The sequence below is a fragment of the Terrapene carolina genome, unplaced genomic scaffold (assembly GCF_002925995.2).
Source record: "Terrapene carolina triunguis isolate 2854851 unplaced genomic scaffold, T_m_triunguis-2.0 Scaffold141, whole genome shotgun sequence".
NCBI lineage: Eukaryota > Metazoa > Chordata > Testudines > Emydidae > Terrapene > Terrapene triunguis.
In genome coordinates, this window is record NW_020664492.1 from 5,150,597 (window position 1) to 5,170,909 (window position 20,313).

Consider the following 20,313-nt stretch of genomic DNA (forward strand, 5'->3'; position numbering starts at 1 on the left):
TTTACACTGCCTTTTATGCTTGGAAATAGGAATAGAAGGAACATGGATGTATCAATACAGAAGGTATTCAGAAGTGCTCGGAGAGTTTTTTAAAGTAACAGCTGACATTGTGATGAAATGTCACTTCCCGTCTGCTTAGTTCTGTGAATGGGCTCAACATTCCTCCCAATCAAGAGCCTCCACTTTGACTTTGTTTTGGGACACAATGAATGAAATTTTTAACTAGATATGTCAGTGGTTCTAACCCTACACAAGTTGACTGCAAAGACAGCAAAGCACAATCTCGCCTGCCCTGGCAACAGAAATGTCTGACCACTCTATGTCAGCCACGAATGTAGAAATCAGGCAACGTAAGGCTTGGCAAGAAACTATGCCAAGGGCCAGAGAGCACTTTACATTTAGGAGAGCTATCTGTCCTCAGCCAAGCATGGCTCGAAGGCCCGGGAAAAGCAATTCTTCAGAGGCAAAGAGAACTTGCATTGATCTAGCAGAGCTGATGGCTGGAGCTAACCAGCACATTTCAAGAAAAGATGATTTGTGCTTCAGATGGCTCATAAAAATTACAGAAGCCTCCTTATCAACTCCCTTTTTGCTATCAGTGTTATACCTAAAATGTATGGGAAAAAGGGTGGTAGTAACTGATAACTCTGGTGACTTCTAAATGCTATTCTTCTAGTGAAGACACGTGGCCACAAAGCAACACCACACAGTCCATTCTGGGATTAACAGCATGTTGGATAGATAAGGAGACAACTGTGCTTCATTGTAAAACTTTCAGCAATACATACACACAGGAATCATCATTTCAGATGCATTTCTGGACATGCTTCAAAAAATGGCAGATTGCCAAAGACTTCAAACAAACTCTGCAATCCCGTATCGAGGATCCATTATTAGCATCTTCCTCCAGGGAGGAATTTATTTGCCGTGGGCTGGAAGTTGGCCTGACATTTAAGCCCCTCCTCTTCCACTGTCTCCAAAAAGCACAACACACAAACAGATTAGGTCTGGCTGTTGCACAGCTGATTCAATGTGTGGTGGCCAGGTAGGACCACTTTCAGCATGGCTAGATGCCTGCTGGAACATAATTGCGTTCTCGCTGTCTTTTGTTCATCATATCCCCGCTTGGAACAGCTTCCCTCTTCCTGTGCCCCAAATGACTTCCTTTTCCTGTTTCAAAACCCTCCTTAAACCATGTTTTTCATGTAATCTTCCAATTCTAGCCTCTCCCATCTTTGCCTCTATCCTTAATCATTTGCACGGTCCCTGGCTGAATTGGACTAAAAGCCCCTCAAGGCCAGCAACCATTCTTATCTGTAGTGCCATGAACACCTATGGGAGCATATAAAGAATACAGTAGTGGTGGAAGACATGATCCCCAGGCCTGATTCTCAGTTACACTATTTCCCATTTGTATTGGTCTGACAGTGGAAAGGATCTTAAAGTGGGTTTAGCTATAATTCACACACTATAAGGCCCTTTTATACTGCCACAGCAGAGTAAAGGGAACTAAGGGTATGTGTACACTGCATTTTATAACCTGTGGCAGCAAGTCTCAGAGCCCAGGTCTACAGACTCAGGCTCATGCTATGGTGCTAAAAACAGCTGTGTAGGTGTTTGGACTCGAGCTGGAGCTCGGGCTCTGAAGCTCAGAGTGGGTGGTGGCACAACATGTATGCTGCTGATTTTAGTGTGGTAGTACGAGCCCAAATCCATAGACCCGGACTCCGAGACTCGCCACTGTGGGATTAACAACACAGTGTAGACATAGCCTTAGTGTAACTGAGAATGAGGGCCCCTGTGTATGTCACCTGAAGTTTTATGAAGCCCTTCACAATTACTGGGAATTAAAGGCACTAGGATAAGATTGTGCTTCTTTGTAATACTATCTGCCATTATTGCCACAAGTCAAACTAGACTGTAAGACCAGATACAGTGCTTAGCTTTTCTAGTGGCAAACTATGTTAATAGATTTTAAGGACAGAAGGAACCTCTGTGATCATAGGTCTCATCTCCTGCATAATACAGGCCCCAGAACCTCACTGAGTGATTCCCGCATGCAGCTCAATAACTTGTGGCTGAACTAGAGCATCTTTTAGAAAGAAATCAAGTCTTTATTTAGACTTCAAATGATGGAGAATTCACCACATCCCTTGGTAAGCTGTTCCAATGATTAATTACCTCCATCTTAAAAACTGGAGCTTTGCTTCCCATTTGAATTTGTCTAGCTTCAACTTCCACCTATTGGATCATACTATGCCTTTGACTGCTAGATTAAAGAGCTATCCCACCATCAGCTCAAGACATCTCTTAAGCGTCTCATCTATAGGTTAAAAACATTTAACCCTTTAAGTCTCTCACTGTAAGGCAAGTTTTCCAGACCCACAGTCATTCTTGTCGCTCTTCTCTGAACCCTCTCCAATTTTTCAACACCTTTTAAAAATGTCTACAGCAGTATTCCTATAAACTAGTATTACAGCTGTGATGAGAGCAGATTGTGCTATGCTCTTATCAAAAATAAGAGAAATTGCACAATGGCATGAAATGGAGTAAATATCACATGACATTTTGGTACAAACCTAAGCAAAGTGTAACTTTAGATTACGCTTGTAAAGTTATTGGTCCCATTGGCGCTCTATATTCTCACTGGTCTTTTGACACTTTCATGTCTTCGTCACATTCCCAGACAGCATCAAAGTGAAAATGTAAATGTTCACACAGAAAATGAATTGTGAGTTGTAATTATAAGTTGCCTCTTCATGCTTATGTTCACCTCTCACAAAGCCTATAGGCCCCGTGCTACCAACAGTTATTCTCATCCATAGTCCCCAAGCCTTTAATAGGACTAGGCACAGAAGGAAGTACCTTTTTGCAACATCAGGCCCTATATCTGTAAATAAAAACCAAACTCTGTGTGTGTGTGTGTGTGTGTGTGTGGGTGATATGCACGTACACAGTCCTTCAAATTTAAAACATTTACAATACCATATAATTCAGTTCTTCAGTTTTAGCTCAATGATCTCTTAAAATACATTCCCAGATAGTGCCTTAGCATAGTAGTGGTATTTTGACTCCCCCAACCATACCTTATTCTTCCCCTCTATCATTGCCATGTGTTGAGTGATGCTCTGGATTCTGTTTCCTCTGCTGCTGCCACTTTTCAAGATGAAAGGTCCCTCGGTGTTAGAGCAAACTTCATACCTATGGAGAGGAGAAATCAAGAGCTTCTCTTAGCAAAATGAGTGTGGAATAAACAGTTGATTCAGAAGAACAAGTAGCTGTCCTAAGCACCTGCTGCTCCTAAGGGAAGTCAATAGGAGCTGTAAGGGCTCTAATAAGCTGTCAATTACATCTATGCTTCTTGATATCATTAGCAAACATGGGCTGGAGGCTGAAGTTCAGTTCCAGATCCAAACTTCCCCCAAGAGCGAAGGTTCTTTGGACTCTGTTCTTGTTTGACCCACTGTAGAGTTGGGCTTCAGGCGTGAAATTCAAATATAGACGAGAATCTGAACTGAATCAAAATTTGGGACTGTTTGAGCCCAGTATTCTGATTCTAGTGTTCCAAAGTTTGAAGCCCACCATTCAGGTTCAGCTTTAGCTTTAATTATTATTTATATTATTTTAAGACTTAAAATGCTGACAAATTTTAAAAACTTCTGAGGTCCATTTTTTAAAAATGATTCCAAAAATGAACCTTTATGTGCAGGTTCTTTTGGTTATCATAAAAATTATGTCACAAGCTCTAATTTTCTTTGTTTCAACAGATTATCTTCCACATGTTATCTTTCAATTTACAAATGGTAAACTATCTACTGCTGTGACTTCCTGTTTACTAGACGGGCATTAAAACTACAACCAAATAATCTTACAAATTAACAAAATAAAAAGTTATATCTAACTGCCAAAGGGGTTCAAACATTTTTTTAAAAGCTGAATTAAAAGCATATTACATTAATATCTTACACTACAAATTGGCTTTTAATCAGAACATTCAGATGTGGTCATGGTGGAACTAATTTGTTTTCCAAAGCTTAATTTGGTACATATGGAAATAAACACTTTGGAATGTTTGTTACATTCTGTCCATCTCAAATGTTTTCTCAGGACATCTAATTATATTTTTAACTATTACGTTCAATCCCAATTTAAAAGGTAGAGCTTGCCCCTTCGTTTGTGTAAAAGCTCTTTCAAGTTTGATATGTTCTTCAAACACATCAAAGTTTTTAAATATAACACACTTAATGCTCATCAGCAAATTGGATTCATATGTACATCGGGCTGTTTGGAGAAGTCACCTTTAAAACCACTTGGTTGTGCACTGACAGCTACTGCTAAACTGACCAGAGAATCAAATAACTCTACGTTTTGCTTGCTTCCTTCATTGTTTTTGTATCACGGTAGATGGTTTACACCATATAATAATTTTAAAATGTTTTGCATTACATCAAGAGTAATATTATATTAACTAATGTTATGTTAACTAATTTAACAACCTTTCAAAATGATGATTCATTAACTAATTTGGACATCATTACAGATGTGTGGCTTTCTGCCCCAAGAATTCCTTATGATGCAGGGATATGCTCAGCCATCTTACAGAAGTGAAGGGCCATGTTCCTTCACGTGGAGGGTGGGGGAAGCGATGGAGAGGATTGGGATGGCAGGTATGCGGTATGGGTGCAATCCACAAAGCAACTCAGGTGCCTAAACACCAATGTTAGGTGCCTAAATCCCCACTGCGACACAAAACCGCTGGTTGACTGCTGCCTAACCCTGTTGATCATTTCAAAACTCATTTGGCTCCTAATTTTCTACTGTAAAAGTTCCCTAGGCACCTAAGTTTTAGGCCATGGGGCATATGCACTGCTGCCCCGCTCCAGGCGCCCAGACACCTGTCTTGTACCAAACCCTAGAGCAATTCACAAACCAGGGGAAGATAGACATTCAGCTGCCTAAGTCACATGCAGTGTTTGATCTAGTAGGCAGCCTCTGAGCATGCCTACCAGCTCAGGGCCCATTCAAAATCTGGCTGGATGAGGCCAGGAGGTATTAGTGTATACTTCATAATGCTTAGTCCAGTGCCTAGAGCACTCACCTGGGATGTTGGAGACCTAGGCTCAATTCTTCCTTTTTCCAGAGGGGGAGAAAGGAATTGAAGGGGGGGGGGCGAGGCGATCTCCCACTTCCTAGGTGCATGCTTTGACCATCAGGCTAGAGTCATTCTCTCTTGCTGGCTTAATGACTATTTAAGAATTCATCCACATGGAACAGTCATTGGTGCAGAGTGAGAGAGAGTGCTGGTGAGGATCCACCTGGGTGGTGGAAGACTCCAGGGCCAGACGCCCTGCTCCAATGATTTGTTCAGTAGTTACCCACAGTGGAACAGCTTCAGCAGGAGAGACTGAGACAGCCCCACATCAGTACATGCCATAGCCCAGTGGTTAGCACACCCTTCTGGAGACTCCCCCCTCAAATCATTTTGCCCCCTGTGGCAGAGAAGGAGGAACTGAACCTGGGTCTCCCATATCCCAGGTGAGTGCTCTAACCACTGGGTACCACCACCTCCTCCATTTTATGGGGAGCAAGGCAGGCCCAGAGTTAATTCCTGCAAGAAGCAACTTAGGCTCCTAAGCGAGCTGCCACCGGGTGGCTGGTTCCTGTTCATAGCTCACTAGCAGAGCTAGGCGCCTCCCTGCAGCCCACACTTAGGGCTGGTCTACGCTACAGACCTATATCGGTATAACTACATTGCTCAGGGGTGTGAAAAATCCACACCCCTGAGCAACATAGTTATACTGACTTAACCCCCCGTGTAGACAGCGCTATGTCGGCTGGAGAGCTTCTCCCAATGATTTAGCTCTTGTGTAGAGTTGCCCTTAGGCTCCTATCTCAGAGAGTGGGGCGGGGCTCAGCACACACTCCTCCAGTCAGCAGTTCCCATTGGCTAGCTTAGGCAGCTCACTCCAGCTGGCTTTGTGGATCTCAGTCTAAGGCACCTTCATTGTATAGGGAGCCTAGGTGCCTAACTTGGCTTTGTGAATAGCAGTGTTGTTCCTGTGGTTTTCTAGGCACTAAGAAGTTGGGGGCTATGATACTCAGCGTTGCAACGCCTACATCCTTTCACAGGTCCTGCCCTATCTACCCAAACATTTCTCTCATGCTTTCCATATGCTATTTCAAAAATCAGTTTCTGTGAGCACACTCGTGGAGGCCTGAGTGAGTGGATGGGATATAACGTTAAGACAGTTTTGTCAACTCATTCAAGAGCACGCAAGGACAAAAATAGGCTTTAGAGTGGTTCAAATAAAGTTAACCCCTGTCTGCTTTGGCTGCACCACTCTTCAACAAAAACAGTGTTTTTAACAGCCTGTTTGAAAAACAGGAAACTAAATTGGAGGAAACTGTAATATAGATGGGGCCAATAATGCTTCCATATTGCTGTGATTTGCAGGACATATTCAGTGACCTCGAGACTGTCTGTACACAAATGACTATTTCATCTAGTCTCTTGCAGTTTGGGTAGGGGAGGGATCTTGTCACTATCAAGTGAGGCATCATGATCTCAGTGCAACCGTTTTTCTTGTCCATCAGGTGTTTCTTTGTCAGATTTTTACCCTTTGAAGCAGGTGAAATTGTAGTCTTAGAATCATAGAATATCAGGGTTGGAAGGGACCTCAGGAGATCATCTAGTCCAACCCTCTGCTCAAAGCAGGACCAATCCCCAACTAAATCATCCCAGCCAGGGCTTTGTCAAGCCTGACCTTAAAAACCTCTAAGGAAGGAGATTCCACCACCTCCCTAGTCTTGCCTCACTGAATACATTGACGTCTCTTTGCTGCAGTGTTGAAAGTCTGGCCTTTTTTTGATAAAAGTACTTGTTGAAAAACATAATTTGGCAAGGGAAGGTGGGAAGGTTTAGATGAAAAGGGCTTCACAATCAGAATTAGGCTGTGCATCGGCTATGCCAGAGATCTTAAAGGTCCGCAGCCTCTGAACCTAGTTGAAATTATTCTCTATAAGAGAATAATTTACAGAGGAGTATGTATGATTAGACTGTAAACTCTTTGGGACAGGGACTATCTCTGTTATATGTCTGTATGATGCCCAGCATAATAATAATAATGAATAAGTAAAACACTGGATGGAATTTTCCCCAGGGATGTGCATATGTGGCTTCTATTGACTTCTAAAAGAGAACTGGATAAATTCATGGTGGTTAAGTCCATTAATGGCTATTAGCCAGGATGGGTAAGGAATGGTGTCCCTAGCCTCTGTTTGTCAGAGGATGGAGATGGATGGCAGGAGAGAGATCACTTGATCATTGCCTGTTAGGTCCACTCCCTCTGGGGCACCTGGCATTGGCCACTGTCGGTAGACAGGATACTGGGCTAGATGGACCTTTGGTCTGACCCGGTACAGCCATTCTTGTGTTCTTATGACTTCACATGTTATATTATGTTCACATTGCTGACTATAATGGTAATGCAATTATAATGGAAAATCAAATTCATTAGTACCAGTTAGCCACATTTTGAATGACTTCTTCTAATTCTATTCTCAAATAATAAAATATCTCAATGCAGAACGAGAACGGTTTTCAGTGTCCTGACTTTGTTAGCCAGTTCAGTACCTAATCTCCCCTCCCTCCCACCCCATTATTTCCAACTGAGCCACATAGTATCATTGTTTAACCCAGCAGAATTGGTTAGAGCTGTGCAATAGGTAAAGGAGAGTAATTAAAATCATGCCTCCTGCTTTGGTTTATAATGGCAGGTATCTTGTAACAGAAAGGGAAAAGTCTTAGTTGGATTTAAATATAAGCCCTGAGCCAAGTTTGTGTTTATGTAATGATGTTTGAAAAGGTACAGACAAGAATGGAGCTATACAAATCCATTCTGGCCGGGACTGAAAAATCATAATCATCTTCCAATTATTTTAACTGATGTTTCACTGTGGGTCTCCTCATATAACTTCATCTATGCATTTTTGTGTATGTTGTTGTTTGCCAATCTCTTCAAATTATTCACTATATAAAATAGGTGGGGCACTCCTATTTGTAACCAAAAATGTCAAAATTACCGTGGGGAAATCCCACAAATCTTTGGGAATCAGAGACTGAAAAGATTATTTTTACCTGGATCTCTCTGGAGCTAGGGGAACTCCAGTTGAGCTGAGTTTAGTTTCCTTAAACACCCAGGAGGTTTTACACCAGAATTGGAGTCAGACCAATGGAAAGCACACAACACACACAGCAATTCACAAACAAGTTAGAGCTTTGCCAGCATGCTCATAAGTAACGCAACCAGTCTCCCCAGCCTTACACCTGCCTTCACCAGATCCTTTCATGCCCTTTTGTGCTGGTTCCATGTATACACATGTAGGTAAGTGTATATATCAGGGCACAATCAGACCCCAGTGTCCACACTAAGTGGTAAGGAGATTCACGGGGGGCCAAAGGTTAGGAATCCTTCCCCCCGTGACTGGAGGGATCAGGGGTCCATTGTGCTGGGCACTGTACAAACACAAAGAGACAATCCAGGCCCCAAACAGCTTCCACTCTAAGCAGGACTGACAAAAGGTGGAAGAAAGGAAGTATTATCATGCCCATTTCAGAGATGGGGAACTGAGGCACAGAGACATTAATAGTGAAATCCCGGCCCCTACTGAAGTCAGTGGCAAAAATCCCATTGGTATCAATGGGGACAGAATTTCATCCCCAGGGACTTGCCCTAGGTCACACAGGGGCCAACCTGGGACTGAATCCAGAGCTGTGGAGTCCCAGGCCAATGTCTTAGCTACAAGACCTGGTCAATTGTTTCTCTTGAATTCCGTTTTCTCTTCCCCTAATTAAGATGTGTGCATGCGTGTGTGTATACAAACACACACGCTTTAGCCCTGTTGTGTCAAGTGCTTGAGAAATAGGCTATTCATTTGTAAAACCAGAAGCCATTAATTCTATTTTGGATTTTCAGAGGAAAATGCCGAAGGGGGAATGAGGGGTCAAAGCTGTTAATCTGACACTCCGTACTCTCAGGAAGCTCAAAGCACATGCATCGTAGTTAGTCAGAACACAAAAAACTCCCTGCCTTTTAAAGAAAGGACTTAAGACTGTGGGCAAACTTAACTCCCTGGTTTTCAGTTTTATGAATTTACACTCTTGGGAGGGTTTTTGTTTGGTTGGTTGTGGGGGGTTTTTGGAACCAGAAGTTCAACTTTAAAGGCCATTTGTGGAATTGGCCACATACCAGCACTTCAGAAGTAATTTGGGGGAGGGGCGTGAGCCTGATTCTTAAGAATACATCAACCTCTTAAGGAAGTAGAGTGTGCCACGTTTGAAGATGCAAAGATAATCACAGTGCTGGGAACGTCTTGTGTAGAGGAGGAAGCCAAACAACAAGAGGAAAGCAGCATATGCTTCTGATTTCGCACAGGAAGCTCACAGCACCTCCTGTCAAAGCAAGATAAGAAAACTCCCATGGCCTATTCTGGACAAGGCCACTGTTATCAACCTTAGCTTCACACTGTCCTCACTCTACTCCACAGCCCTCTCCCTTTCCTAATGAGTTTCAGAACTCTTACCTCTATTTGCATACCACATGCCAAGCATAATAGTGTGGTATATTTATAACTATTGATGGGGAAAAGTTTCCAGGGTGAGAGTGTACTACATGTCATTTTGGCTTATTCTACTGAAGTCAAAACACAAACCAGTTTCATTCTAGAGCCTAATAGGTATAAACACCAGTATTAACATAAAAATAGTCATGTTACCAATATGGATGGTTTACATTGATTTGCGAGGGCTTAGGCAAAGGATTTTTCTAGTTATTCTCAGGGTGTATTGAACTTCCTGTATTACAGATGGACCTGAACCAAAACTCTGGAACCTAGCAAACCCCAACTTGGAACAAGATCTGAAATTTGCAGCTCAGATAATACAGTGATGGGTACCAATATAAGAACCTAGATCTCTGTATTATATTAAGAAAGAGGGTGGCAACTTCTGTATTCACATCACTTGAATTCCTCATTCCCAAACCTACCAGTGAGATCCTGGGAGCCTACCAAAGCTGTCCCAGACTTAAAATCTCATTCAGTCCTCAAAAGAGTCTTCCATTCTCAGCAAATCCATAGGTATTGTAAATAAATATTGAGATCTTAAGAGCAACTGACATCTAGTCTGTATTTTATCTTATTCATGGTGTCTCTCGTATTTATTAACTGAGTTTGAATGGTTTTCAGGCACTGTCAATAAATAACTACTTCTGTGAAGCTGGAGTGATGAGACTGAATTGGGAGACAGCACAGGTATGAAGAGCAAGAGAAAGGCACACAGCAATTGGGGTTAATAACTTTTAACACTGGTTAAAAAATAAAACCAAATCATATCGCCTTTCTCAGTGTCTATCATGTTTATACTAAAGAATTGTCTTCATCAGAGTTTGGGCAAACTTACTGTCAAGAGATGAAGTGATTTGCATCACTCAGGATGTGATCATGACAACACTGACTTAAAGATACAGGATCCGGAAAACCTAAGCCCTAGAATCATGAAGAACATAGGGAAACTAGTTTCCCCTTTGGTTACCAAAAACGCAAATTTACATGAGACTGTGCTTATCTGCACATTGGGGTTCTACAACAAAAGCTAGGGTGACCAGACAGCAAGTGTGAAAAATTGGGACTCATAGACTCATAGACTCATAGACTTTAAGGTCAGAAGGGACCAATATGGTCATCTAGTCTGACCCCCCGCATGATGCAGGCCACAAAAGCTGACCCCCCCACTTTCCCTTAGCTCTGTTGTTGAAGTCTCCAGATCGTGATCTAAAGACTTCAAGTCGCAGAGAATCTTCCAGCTTGCGACCCCTGCCCTATGCTGCGGAGGAAGGCGAAAAACCTCCAGGGCCACTGCCAATCTACCCTGGAGGAAAATTCCTTCCCGACCCCAAATATGGCAATCAGCAGAACCCCGAGCATACAGGCAAGAATCTCTAGGACGGGGTGGAGGGTAATAGGAGCCTATATAAGAAAAAGACCCCAAAATCAGGACTGTCCCTATAAAATCGGGACATCTGGTCACCCTAACAAAACCCATCTGTGCTGTTGTATAATCCATAGCACAGTGCAATAGTCATCACACATTGTTGGGAATCCTGAATCATTTTCAGCCAGAAAACAAAGGGGCATAAGAGTAGTAAGGAGCAAGGAGATGTTATAAAATGTCTTCTATGGGGGTGGTTGGTCTGCTGGTATGTTGCCAATGTGTTTGAATATAATTGGCTGCCAGTGTTATAATGTGTTTACCTGTTGAAGAGCCACGGTATAAATGTTCCTTTGCTACTGCAGGTGCTGTCTCAAAAATAATCAGTGATAGGGTGATATTGATTTCAATGGGGCTGGGATTTCACCCAGGATGGCCAGCCTACCATATTAAAAGAATAAACAAATAGCAATATGCTTGGAGCACATTTTCAGTAAGTGTTAGGACATGGCTACATTTTTACAAATTGTTTCTCTTTTTTAAAAGTGTCTTTGTATTTTAGTGCTTAGGCAAGGGGGCCAGACTGAAAGCCTGGTGCATGAAATCCTCCGTTTATTCACAGTGACGGGCACAGCATGAACAGCAGCGGTACAAGCTTGCCCTCACTGACTCCTCAGTGTGCCTCAGATCTGACCTGGAGATGAGAAGGTATGTCACTCTTCACTCTCGCTGGTCCTTGGCCTCTCTGCTGGGGCTGTCCCAGGTGCCAGTCAGGGCCAGCGGAGGGGGTAGTGTTTGTGATGTCCATGCCTGCCCACTGGAAGCTGATCAGACATCACAAGCTCATGTCAGATTTGACACCTGCCAGTTTGCAGATGGCAACCAACTGCTGATCTCTACCAACCAGCACCACTCGCTGGAGTCGTTCAAACCACCCTCTGCACGAACAGAAATGGGAGACCCCTGGCCAAAGACCCTATAAGCCGTGCTGAAAAGTTTTGCCTTAATGAGCAGCAGGGGAGCAAGGGACTGCTTAGTGACCATTCCCTTGGACTCTGCCACTTGTGTGTAGGATCAAGACAAAAGTTTCTTTTCAATCTCTCTGCTCAGGTGGGTAGCGGGGGGAGGGGAGAGGAGAAGGGGAACAGTGTATGTTCTTTGTGAGCACCCAGGTGTCCCAGGTCCCATGCTTTAACTCTGGCTCCCTTTTTTCTGGTATAGATCCTTGCTACTGCTCATGTACACTAAAAAGCAAGTTGACAGAAAGCATGAATCCCCCTCTATCCCCCCACTCCCACCCCGCCAGTGCTTTCCTGACATGCAGCCATGGATTTAGAGAAAAGCTGGCTGGGAATTACAGGAGTAAGAACAGCAGTCTTTCTTATTATTAACCATGGGTAGCTGGACTATACAAGCTGTTCTCTTTTCATGGTCACAGTTTCAAGCAGTACAACTGGTCCTGAACCATTTGCTGGGACTGCTACTGAAGACTGGTTGTCCTGAATTTTCTCAAACAAAACATTATCATCTTAAGAGTTCCCAGTATGCTCAGGAAATTTGTCTGGGGCATGGAATGAAAAGAAAAGTCAGATGTGTCAGAAGCCAGGAATGACATTCCCACCTCAACTAAATTGCCCACATTCTTCTCATGACCGTCATAAACCCTTTAAGTGGGTTGTAGCCCACGAAAGCTTATGCTCTAATAAATTTGTTAGTCTCTAAGGTGCCACAAGTACTCCTGTTCTTTTTGCGGATACAGACTAACACGGCTGCTACTCTGAAACCTGTCATAAACCCTTTAGTCACCCTACTTTTTTTCCTGGCTATCTTATCCATGAGAGATACATTAATCTATATAATTAAGTGTCCTACAATAGTAGATCATGCAGATGACTTGGCAAATGGTTGCTGAAAGAATGAGTTCTCTTCCAATTGCTTTGCAGCTTGTGAGACCAGTGGCCCACCAGGAAAGTGACAGTGCATCCATTTCTCTGGTCATTAAGGTGACATGGGATTATTATACCTTGGTTTTTGTTATTAGCTAATTGCATTTTGCTTCTTGACACTCTGCTTCCTGCTGCACACTGCTCAGCAGTTCTTACAAACTCAGAATAAGATTTTGTTTCAGCCAATCCTTCCTTCCTTCCTTCCTGGTCCTCCACCTCCTTTCCTCCCTCTGCTAGATGCTAATCACTCAGATCTCCTGTACAGTCACTGGGACTCAGCCACTCACTTTCCCTCTCGGACTCTGAGAGAGGGCCAATTCCCCTACCTTTCCCATAGCTGAGATGAGCATTGGCTGGAGCTCCGGAGATGTTGCTCAAAGCATAAGAACAGAGCTAACAGCTGAAACGTCTTTCCTTACTGTTGCAACAGAGATTGGTTTTAACGTTTAATTTAGTGGAGGAGGAAAGGACACTCTCAAGTATCAGGACTTCCGAGAAGTCAGAAGGCTAAATGGAAGGACCATAAAGATAATAGGAGCAAATTGTGCAATCTGACTCCCTTTTATTCTCAATTCTCAAGTCTCTGATTTGGATGCACAGTCCAAGCTCAGGGTTTCCAAGAGAACACAGGCAGATGTTGTTCAGTGCCTGCTACACTAGTCTACTTTCTCTACTCAAACAGAACATTTTTCTCAGTCAAGAATACAGTCAAAAGACCCCACTTAGATCCTGATGCAGCACCCTGTATCTGCATCCTTCCAGGACCCAGATCATCATGAAATCTCCATCCTCACAAAAAGACTTTTATATAGGAGCAAGCTTATTGCTGTCCAGGAAAAGGAGAGCCTCTTCCTCCTACACTACACTTCTCCAGATTATCTGGCATGGCACAGTTGTCTTACCTTCACCCAAACAACCTATGGGTTCCTAGTATTATCCCTAAACAGAGCTGTCATTCAGGGCAATGTTGACTCAAGGTTTAAGGAGGATACTGCAATCCCTCTCCAGTGCTCCAGTTGTCCTGGTTGGAGATACATGGCTCTATACAGCAATTCCCTCCCTGTACTGCTTACCAGACAATGTCAATTCCATTCGCCAGTGAACAGCTGAGCGGTAGTGGAGACAAAGAGCCACTGACAGTGCCCTGCCAGGTGGTCCACGCTCAGCACTGCTTTGGGCAGAGGACTTAGGGCAACTCTGAGTCAATTGTGGCACTGGATGTAGGAGGAGGGGAAAGCCAGCCTCAAAGAGAGGCCCAAGAAAGGAGGAGATTGAACAGAGGGAGATATTTAGAGGGGAGAAGGAAAACAGGGGAAAGGGTGCGGAAAAAATACTGACAGACAGGATAAAAGCAAACTGCTATGTAAAGGGGGAGAAGGAATAAAAACAAAGGCGTAAGAATGTTAACACTATATTTTGAGAAATGCTTGCTTATATAATGAAATATAATGATAAATGCATTAATAATTCTATTTAAGCACATACACAGTCTGATCCTGCAACCATTTATGCAAATGGCAAAGCTTCCATTGACTTCAGCAATGCAGGAGTGGTGGATAGTTTAGGAGTCCCACTGGTTTTAAAGATTTGGTGTGTTCCAGAGTTAGCACCTATCTCTAACTTGGGGAATCCTCGTCAATGTGGTCCAGTATTTTCAACTGGTTGAACTTTTGAAAGGACACTGTTTATTCACAATATGATTTGCACAATAGCCAAACGCATTTTCATTATAGTTTAATTACAGTAAGTAACAGTCCTCTGGGATGTCTGGGACATTGTTATATTTTCTTATGTTTTAAACCAGTTTGGTTTGATCCATCTCTAATTAAAAAAAAAAAAGACCTTGGCAACATCTTGTATCTTGTGCTTAAGCATTCTTTTATTAGACTTGAGAAACTATGATTAAGAGCTATTTTAAATCTAGTACTGCTGAAATTTGAACGATCAAGCTTTTGGTTCATTTAAAGCACATAATGAAGCCTTTGATAGCATTTACAATATGCACAGTAGAGTCATCAGAAATAATTGTTTGCCACATTTACTGTATCACTACAAGAAGGACAGACAATGGCAAACTATCCCAAGCCTTGATATAAAAAAAACAAGCAAAGCTGTGTTTGACAAATACATCGGGTCTTATTCTCAGGGCATTTTATAGGTAAAATATTTGAAAGGACTATTTTGCAAGATGCACATAAAGGATCAGGGGCACTTTTCTAGTAATTTCCACAGGACAGAAGTGGCTGCTCATTAGTGAGCATCAATTTTTGGCTCACAATGGAAGCCTACAGTATAGGATGACCTGCTTTATTTGCTCATTTGTTCAGTGTGAAGCAATGCTGAAAATATTTCAGTTGGGAGGCTCTTTCTCACTCTCTTTACTTGATTTAAAATTCTTTAATGGGAATTTCAGTTCTCTGCACATGCTACGTGCAGACCGACACACCATAGCAGGTATGCGTGCAAGTTTTAAAAAAGATGAGTGAAGAATATAGACCCGGAGTCTCATTTACACATAGTTCCCTTTACAAGCTTTGCCAATGTAAAGGTGCATTTAAGTGGGGAAAAAATATATTTACACCCACTCTACGCCTACTTTGGGCTATCAGAGAAGCATAAAGGCTCCTTTGTGTAAATGAGAATCAGACCCATAAAATCCATCAGCCAGATCCTCAGCGGATGTAAAATTAGACCAGCTGAGCATCTGGCCATGTGTCAAATTAAACAAAGGCATTCTTGAACTACCTGTTGATGTGACCTACTTTTACCATAACTTAAGACTCAGTCTTCCCTTCCTGAAAATAGAAGGTGGCACAGGGAACAGAACACCACACAGACACTGTGGACAAGCTAATGGGCATCCATGGTTGCAGACAGCCACAATTAAATTTGGGTGCTTCAGTACATTTCTAATTAAGTCCAATTAACATTTGTCCTTTACTTGTTAATTTGACATACCTCACCGATGTTCCAACCCTAGTTTCCTCCAGTAATCTATCCAAGCCCATCCTAATGACTCTGCCTTTCAGTCCTTTATGAGTATACCGACATAAACAATGTACAAATGCAATTAGACTGGCTCTGCACGCAGGGCCTGCTCCCAGTCCCATTGAAGTTGGTGGGAGTTTGGGCACTTATTTCCATGAGGGCAGGATCAGGCCTTCTCTACGTAGGCCGTTCTAAATGCAAACTCTAAGCTTCTGCCTGGGTGTGAGTGGCTCACATCTCTTCGTCTCTGGAAAGTGCCCGCCACTGTGGTGTAGGAGGGCCATCTATGTAGAAATGAGCTCAAAGCGCAAAAGTGAGATCACTCTTGCATTCAGGGGATGCTTTGGAAGGGAGGTTTCCAGGCAAATCATTATATAGAAAAGGGCCATTGCAAAGTGCAGATAGGATTCGTGTTCAGATATTGAAGACTCTCGGGCTGTTCTGATCCAGGGTTTTAGTTCAAGCCAATTTCCAACTTAACTAACCTCTCTTGTCCTTAGTCTATGTTTTTTCTATAGTACTGATGCCCTTTTCTGCAGTTTGGTGCTGAGTACCATGAATTCTCTGATTGCTTTCTTACAAAGACTACCTTTTAAAATGGCTATAATAACTGAATAGGATCAATCCGCTCCTCTGCCATCCATTAACCCAGATCATCCCATCCACTGGCAATCACACACAGCCCTCCTTTGTTGCACCTGAGCTTTCTTATTTTCATCAAAGAGCCCTAGCTTTTCCTGCCCACAGTCTCAACAGTAGTGAATATGCTGGGAATCCCAAATGGATTATCTCTATGGGCAGGCATAAGACCCTCAATCCTTTATTACTGCATTTTTCCAAAGTCGATGGGAAAGAATGTGTGCTTAGGGCTTATGAGGGTGTTCTCTCAGTACAGCCTATGGCAATCTGCCTCAATTCCTGCAAGTGAGGGAAGTCCCAGATCTGGGTCTTTTAGGGCCCCTTTTACGCTGCTCTGGCCCTTTTACCTGGTGTAAAGGGGCCAGAGCAGGGATGAGAATTTCACTCAGAGGTCCTAACCTTTTTACTTATTCTGTATTAAATCAGCAGTAACTCCACTGAACACAATGGACCTACAACCATGGTAAAAGTGGTGTAAGAGAGGAGAATCAGGCCCCAATTTTCCCAGTGCCTAATATTTTGTAGATACCTCCAAAACAGTAACCAGCATTCAAAGAAACAAAACTAATTCAACATAATAATGTTGCTGTGTTTGCAGAGTTGCTCTCTGGGGAGCTGGCGTAGGTTACTCACTTGGTATTCAGTTTGTTTGAGTCTAAACATAATGGAGGGGTAGGGGGAGAGGGAGCTAAACCGTCCAAGATAACATTCCAGTGCTGTGTGTGTTTACAGGTTCAGAAGGGTCAAATCAATTGAAGCTCAGTCAGAACATGATGAGGATATCTCTTCAGCTGTCCACGATCAACGTGGAACTGTCCAGAGATAGAAACGCCCAAAGAATAACACTGTGTCAGTGCTGAGGAAACCAGTGATTGTACTGAACAATATCAATATCCCACTGTGCCTTCCTTGGCAACCTCTGCCCAGACTAATTTAAGACAAACACAAATCTGCAGGGCAGATTGCAGGATCAGTCATTTTGAGCAGGTGTTCCACACTGAGAAGCTAACCTCTAAAGCTTCAAGGCATGACTCCCATTGATTTGAACGGACCTCCCACAGCAAACGTTCTGCACACCACTGCTTATGGCACCTGTTTCATTCCACCCAGAATGAGACTTGTGGAGAAGGAGGGCCAGAAGCTCGGCTGATGTACACCAGCATGGCTCCCCTGAAGCCATGGACCTTTGGCCCTGAATCTGACAGAGGAGATTCAGACTCTAGAGAAAATGAGACTAGAGGTGACAACTCAGGTTTGGTATAAATACGCTGGGGAAAATGATTTGTACTGTTAGGACTGCTCTGCCTTTTCCGACCTTCACTGAGTAACTTTTTTGAGGATTCTACCCAATACATCTAATGCTGGCTAGCTAGCAAATAAAAGATGAAGTACGTAACTGTATATAAGCTGTGGCTGATCTAGCTATAGGATATTAACACACATTCATTACTTTACTTCCCTCTGTTTTTATTCTCATTTTATTCTCTCCATTCATTTGCATTCTCTGCGAGCCCATTAGTTTTGGGTGAGCTTTAAAAACAACCTTTTCTCTTATCCCCAGATGAGTCTTTCCTTGTCTAGTATTTTGGGGAGGACAAAATCCCACCAGAAATTTGAAAAATATATATGAAAAAGTTATTTAGTAGCAAATGAGTTAATTTGAGCAGAGTAGGGGAAAAACAGGGACATTTTAATTACACTATTTGTCCCCCTCGATTCCATAAAGACAAACTTGTTGAGCAATGTTAGAACAATTTTTAAAAATCCCATTCTTCAATTTTCCATCAAGAAACTATGGAAACAGGCTTAAATGTAGCCATCCTGTTGCCCACATAATTGACAAAGGTGAAGTTACTTAAGTTCATTGCATGATTAATCACATAGTATCAATGTATCTGCATGATCTTAAAAAAATACACAGAATCCAAGGACTACACTGCAATACGTTTTAGATTTCAACTATAGAAATACTGAGGGAACAAAGATTTAAAGAAATAGCCACATTTTCAAGTGGTTTCCATTAATGTACCTTTATGCCGCGATCCTGCAAAAATGTAAGCATGTGTTTAATGTCGCACTGTGAGTAGTTCCACTGATTTCAATGGCATTACTCACATTGGGTAAAGTTAATCATATGCAGAAATCTTTGCAGAAATTGGGCTTAGACTATAAATTCTTGGAGGGAGGGACTGTTTTTTTATTATATGTATGGAGGCTACTACCGAAATGGGGCCCTGATCCCTGATTGGGGCTATAGTAACCGCTGTAGTACAAATAATTGTGGGTTTATCAAGTGGAGTGTGCAAATCTTCACATCTGTGCATATAAACAGGCACTGGCAGATCTAACTACACAAAGTTGGCACTAAGAGCACTTGGGTACCTAAAGTTAGGCAGTTAAATCCAGAGAAGGGGAACACCTGTAGCTTCCACGGGAGAGATGCCAGTGGTCACCATCTTTGAAAATCAGGCCAATTTTACGTAGATGGCAAACTCTGGAGCTCAGTACCTAACTTTATACATCTGAAGTCTGAAAAATTTTCTGTACTGCAGTTTCCAAACTAAATATAGTAATTCTGACCTACCTCACAGAGAGGTTTTGACCAGGGCTGTCGATTAACCACAGTTAACTCACACTATTAATTCAAAAAAATAAATCATGATTAAAAAAATAATCACGATTAATTGCAGTTTTAATCACACTGTTAAACAAGAGACTACCAATTGAAATTTATGAAATATTTTGGATTTTTTTCTACATTTTCATATATATTGTATTCTGTGTTGTAATTGAAATCAAAGTGTACATTATTTTTGATTTGCACAAATATTTGCACTGTAAAATGATAAACAAAAGAAAAAAGTATTTTTCAATTCACCTCATACAAGTACTGCAGTGCAATCTGTTTGTGGTGAAAGTGCAACTTACAAATGTAGATTTTTTGTTGTTACATAACTGCACTCAAAAACAAAACAATGTAAAACTTCAGCACCTATGAGTCCACTCAGTCCTAATTCTTGTTCAGCCAATCGCTAAGACAAACAAGTTTGTTTATATTTACAGGAGATCATGCTGCCCTCTTCTTATTTACAATGTCCCCAGAAAGTGAGAAGAGGCATTTGCATGGCACTTTTGTAGCTGGAATTGCAAGGTCTTTATGTGCAAGATAAGCTAAACATTTATATGCCACTTCATGGTTCGGCCACCATTCCAGAGGACATGCTTCCATGTTGATGATGCTCGTTAAAAAATAACGCGTTAATTAAATTTGTGACTGAACTCTTTGGGGGACAATTGTATGTCCCCTGCTCTATTTTACCTGCATTTTGCCATATATTTCATGTTATAGTAGTCTCGGATGATGACCCAACACATGTTGTTCGTTTTAAGAACACTTTCACTGCAGATCTGACAAAATGCAAAGAAGGTACAATGTGAGATTTCTAAAGATAGCTACAGCACTGACCGAAGGTTTAAGAATTTGAAGTGCCTTCCAAAATCTGAGAGGGACGAGGTGTGGAGCATGCTTTCAGAAGTCTTAAAAGAGCAACATTCCAATGCAGAAATGGCAGAATCCGAACCACCAAAAATGAAAATTAACTTTCTGCTGGTGGCATCTGACTCAGATAATGAAAATGAACCTGCGTCGGTCCTCACTGCTTTGGATTGTTATCAAGCAGAACCCATCATCAGCATGGACACATGTCCCCTGGAATGGTAGTTGAAGCATGAAGGGACACATGAATCTTTAGT

General features: G+C 42.2%; 1 protein-coding gene across 2 annotated transcripts in view; it reads right to left on the reverse strand.

Annotated features, from left to right (window-relative positions):
• LOC112124046 (vascular endothelial growth factor receptor 1) overlaps positions 1 to 20,313 on the reverse strand; it is a 152,061-nt gene that overhangs the window by 78,201 nt on the left and 53,547 nt on the right. For both annotated transcript variants that reach the window (XM_026653575.1, XM_026653576.1), the window contains exon 11: positions 3,087 to 3,201. In XM_026653575.1, the coding sequence (XP_026509360.1) occupies positions 3,087 to 3,201 (115 nt within the window). The remainder of the gene's footprint in view (positions 1 to 3,086; positions 3,202 to 20,313) is intronic.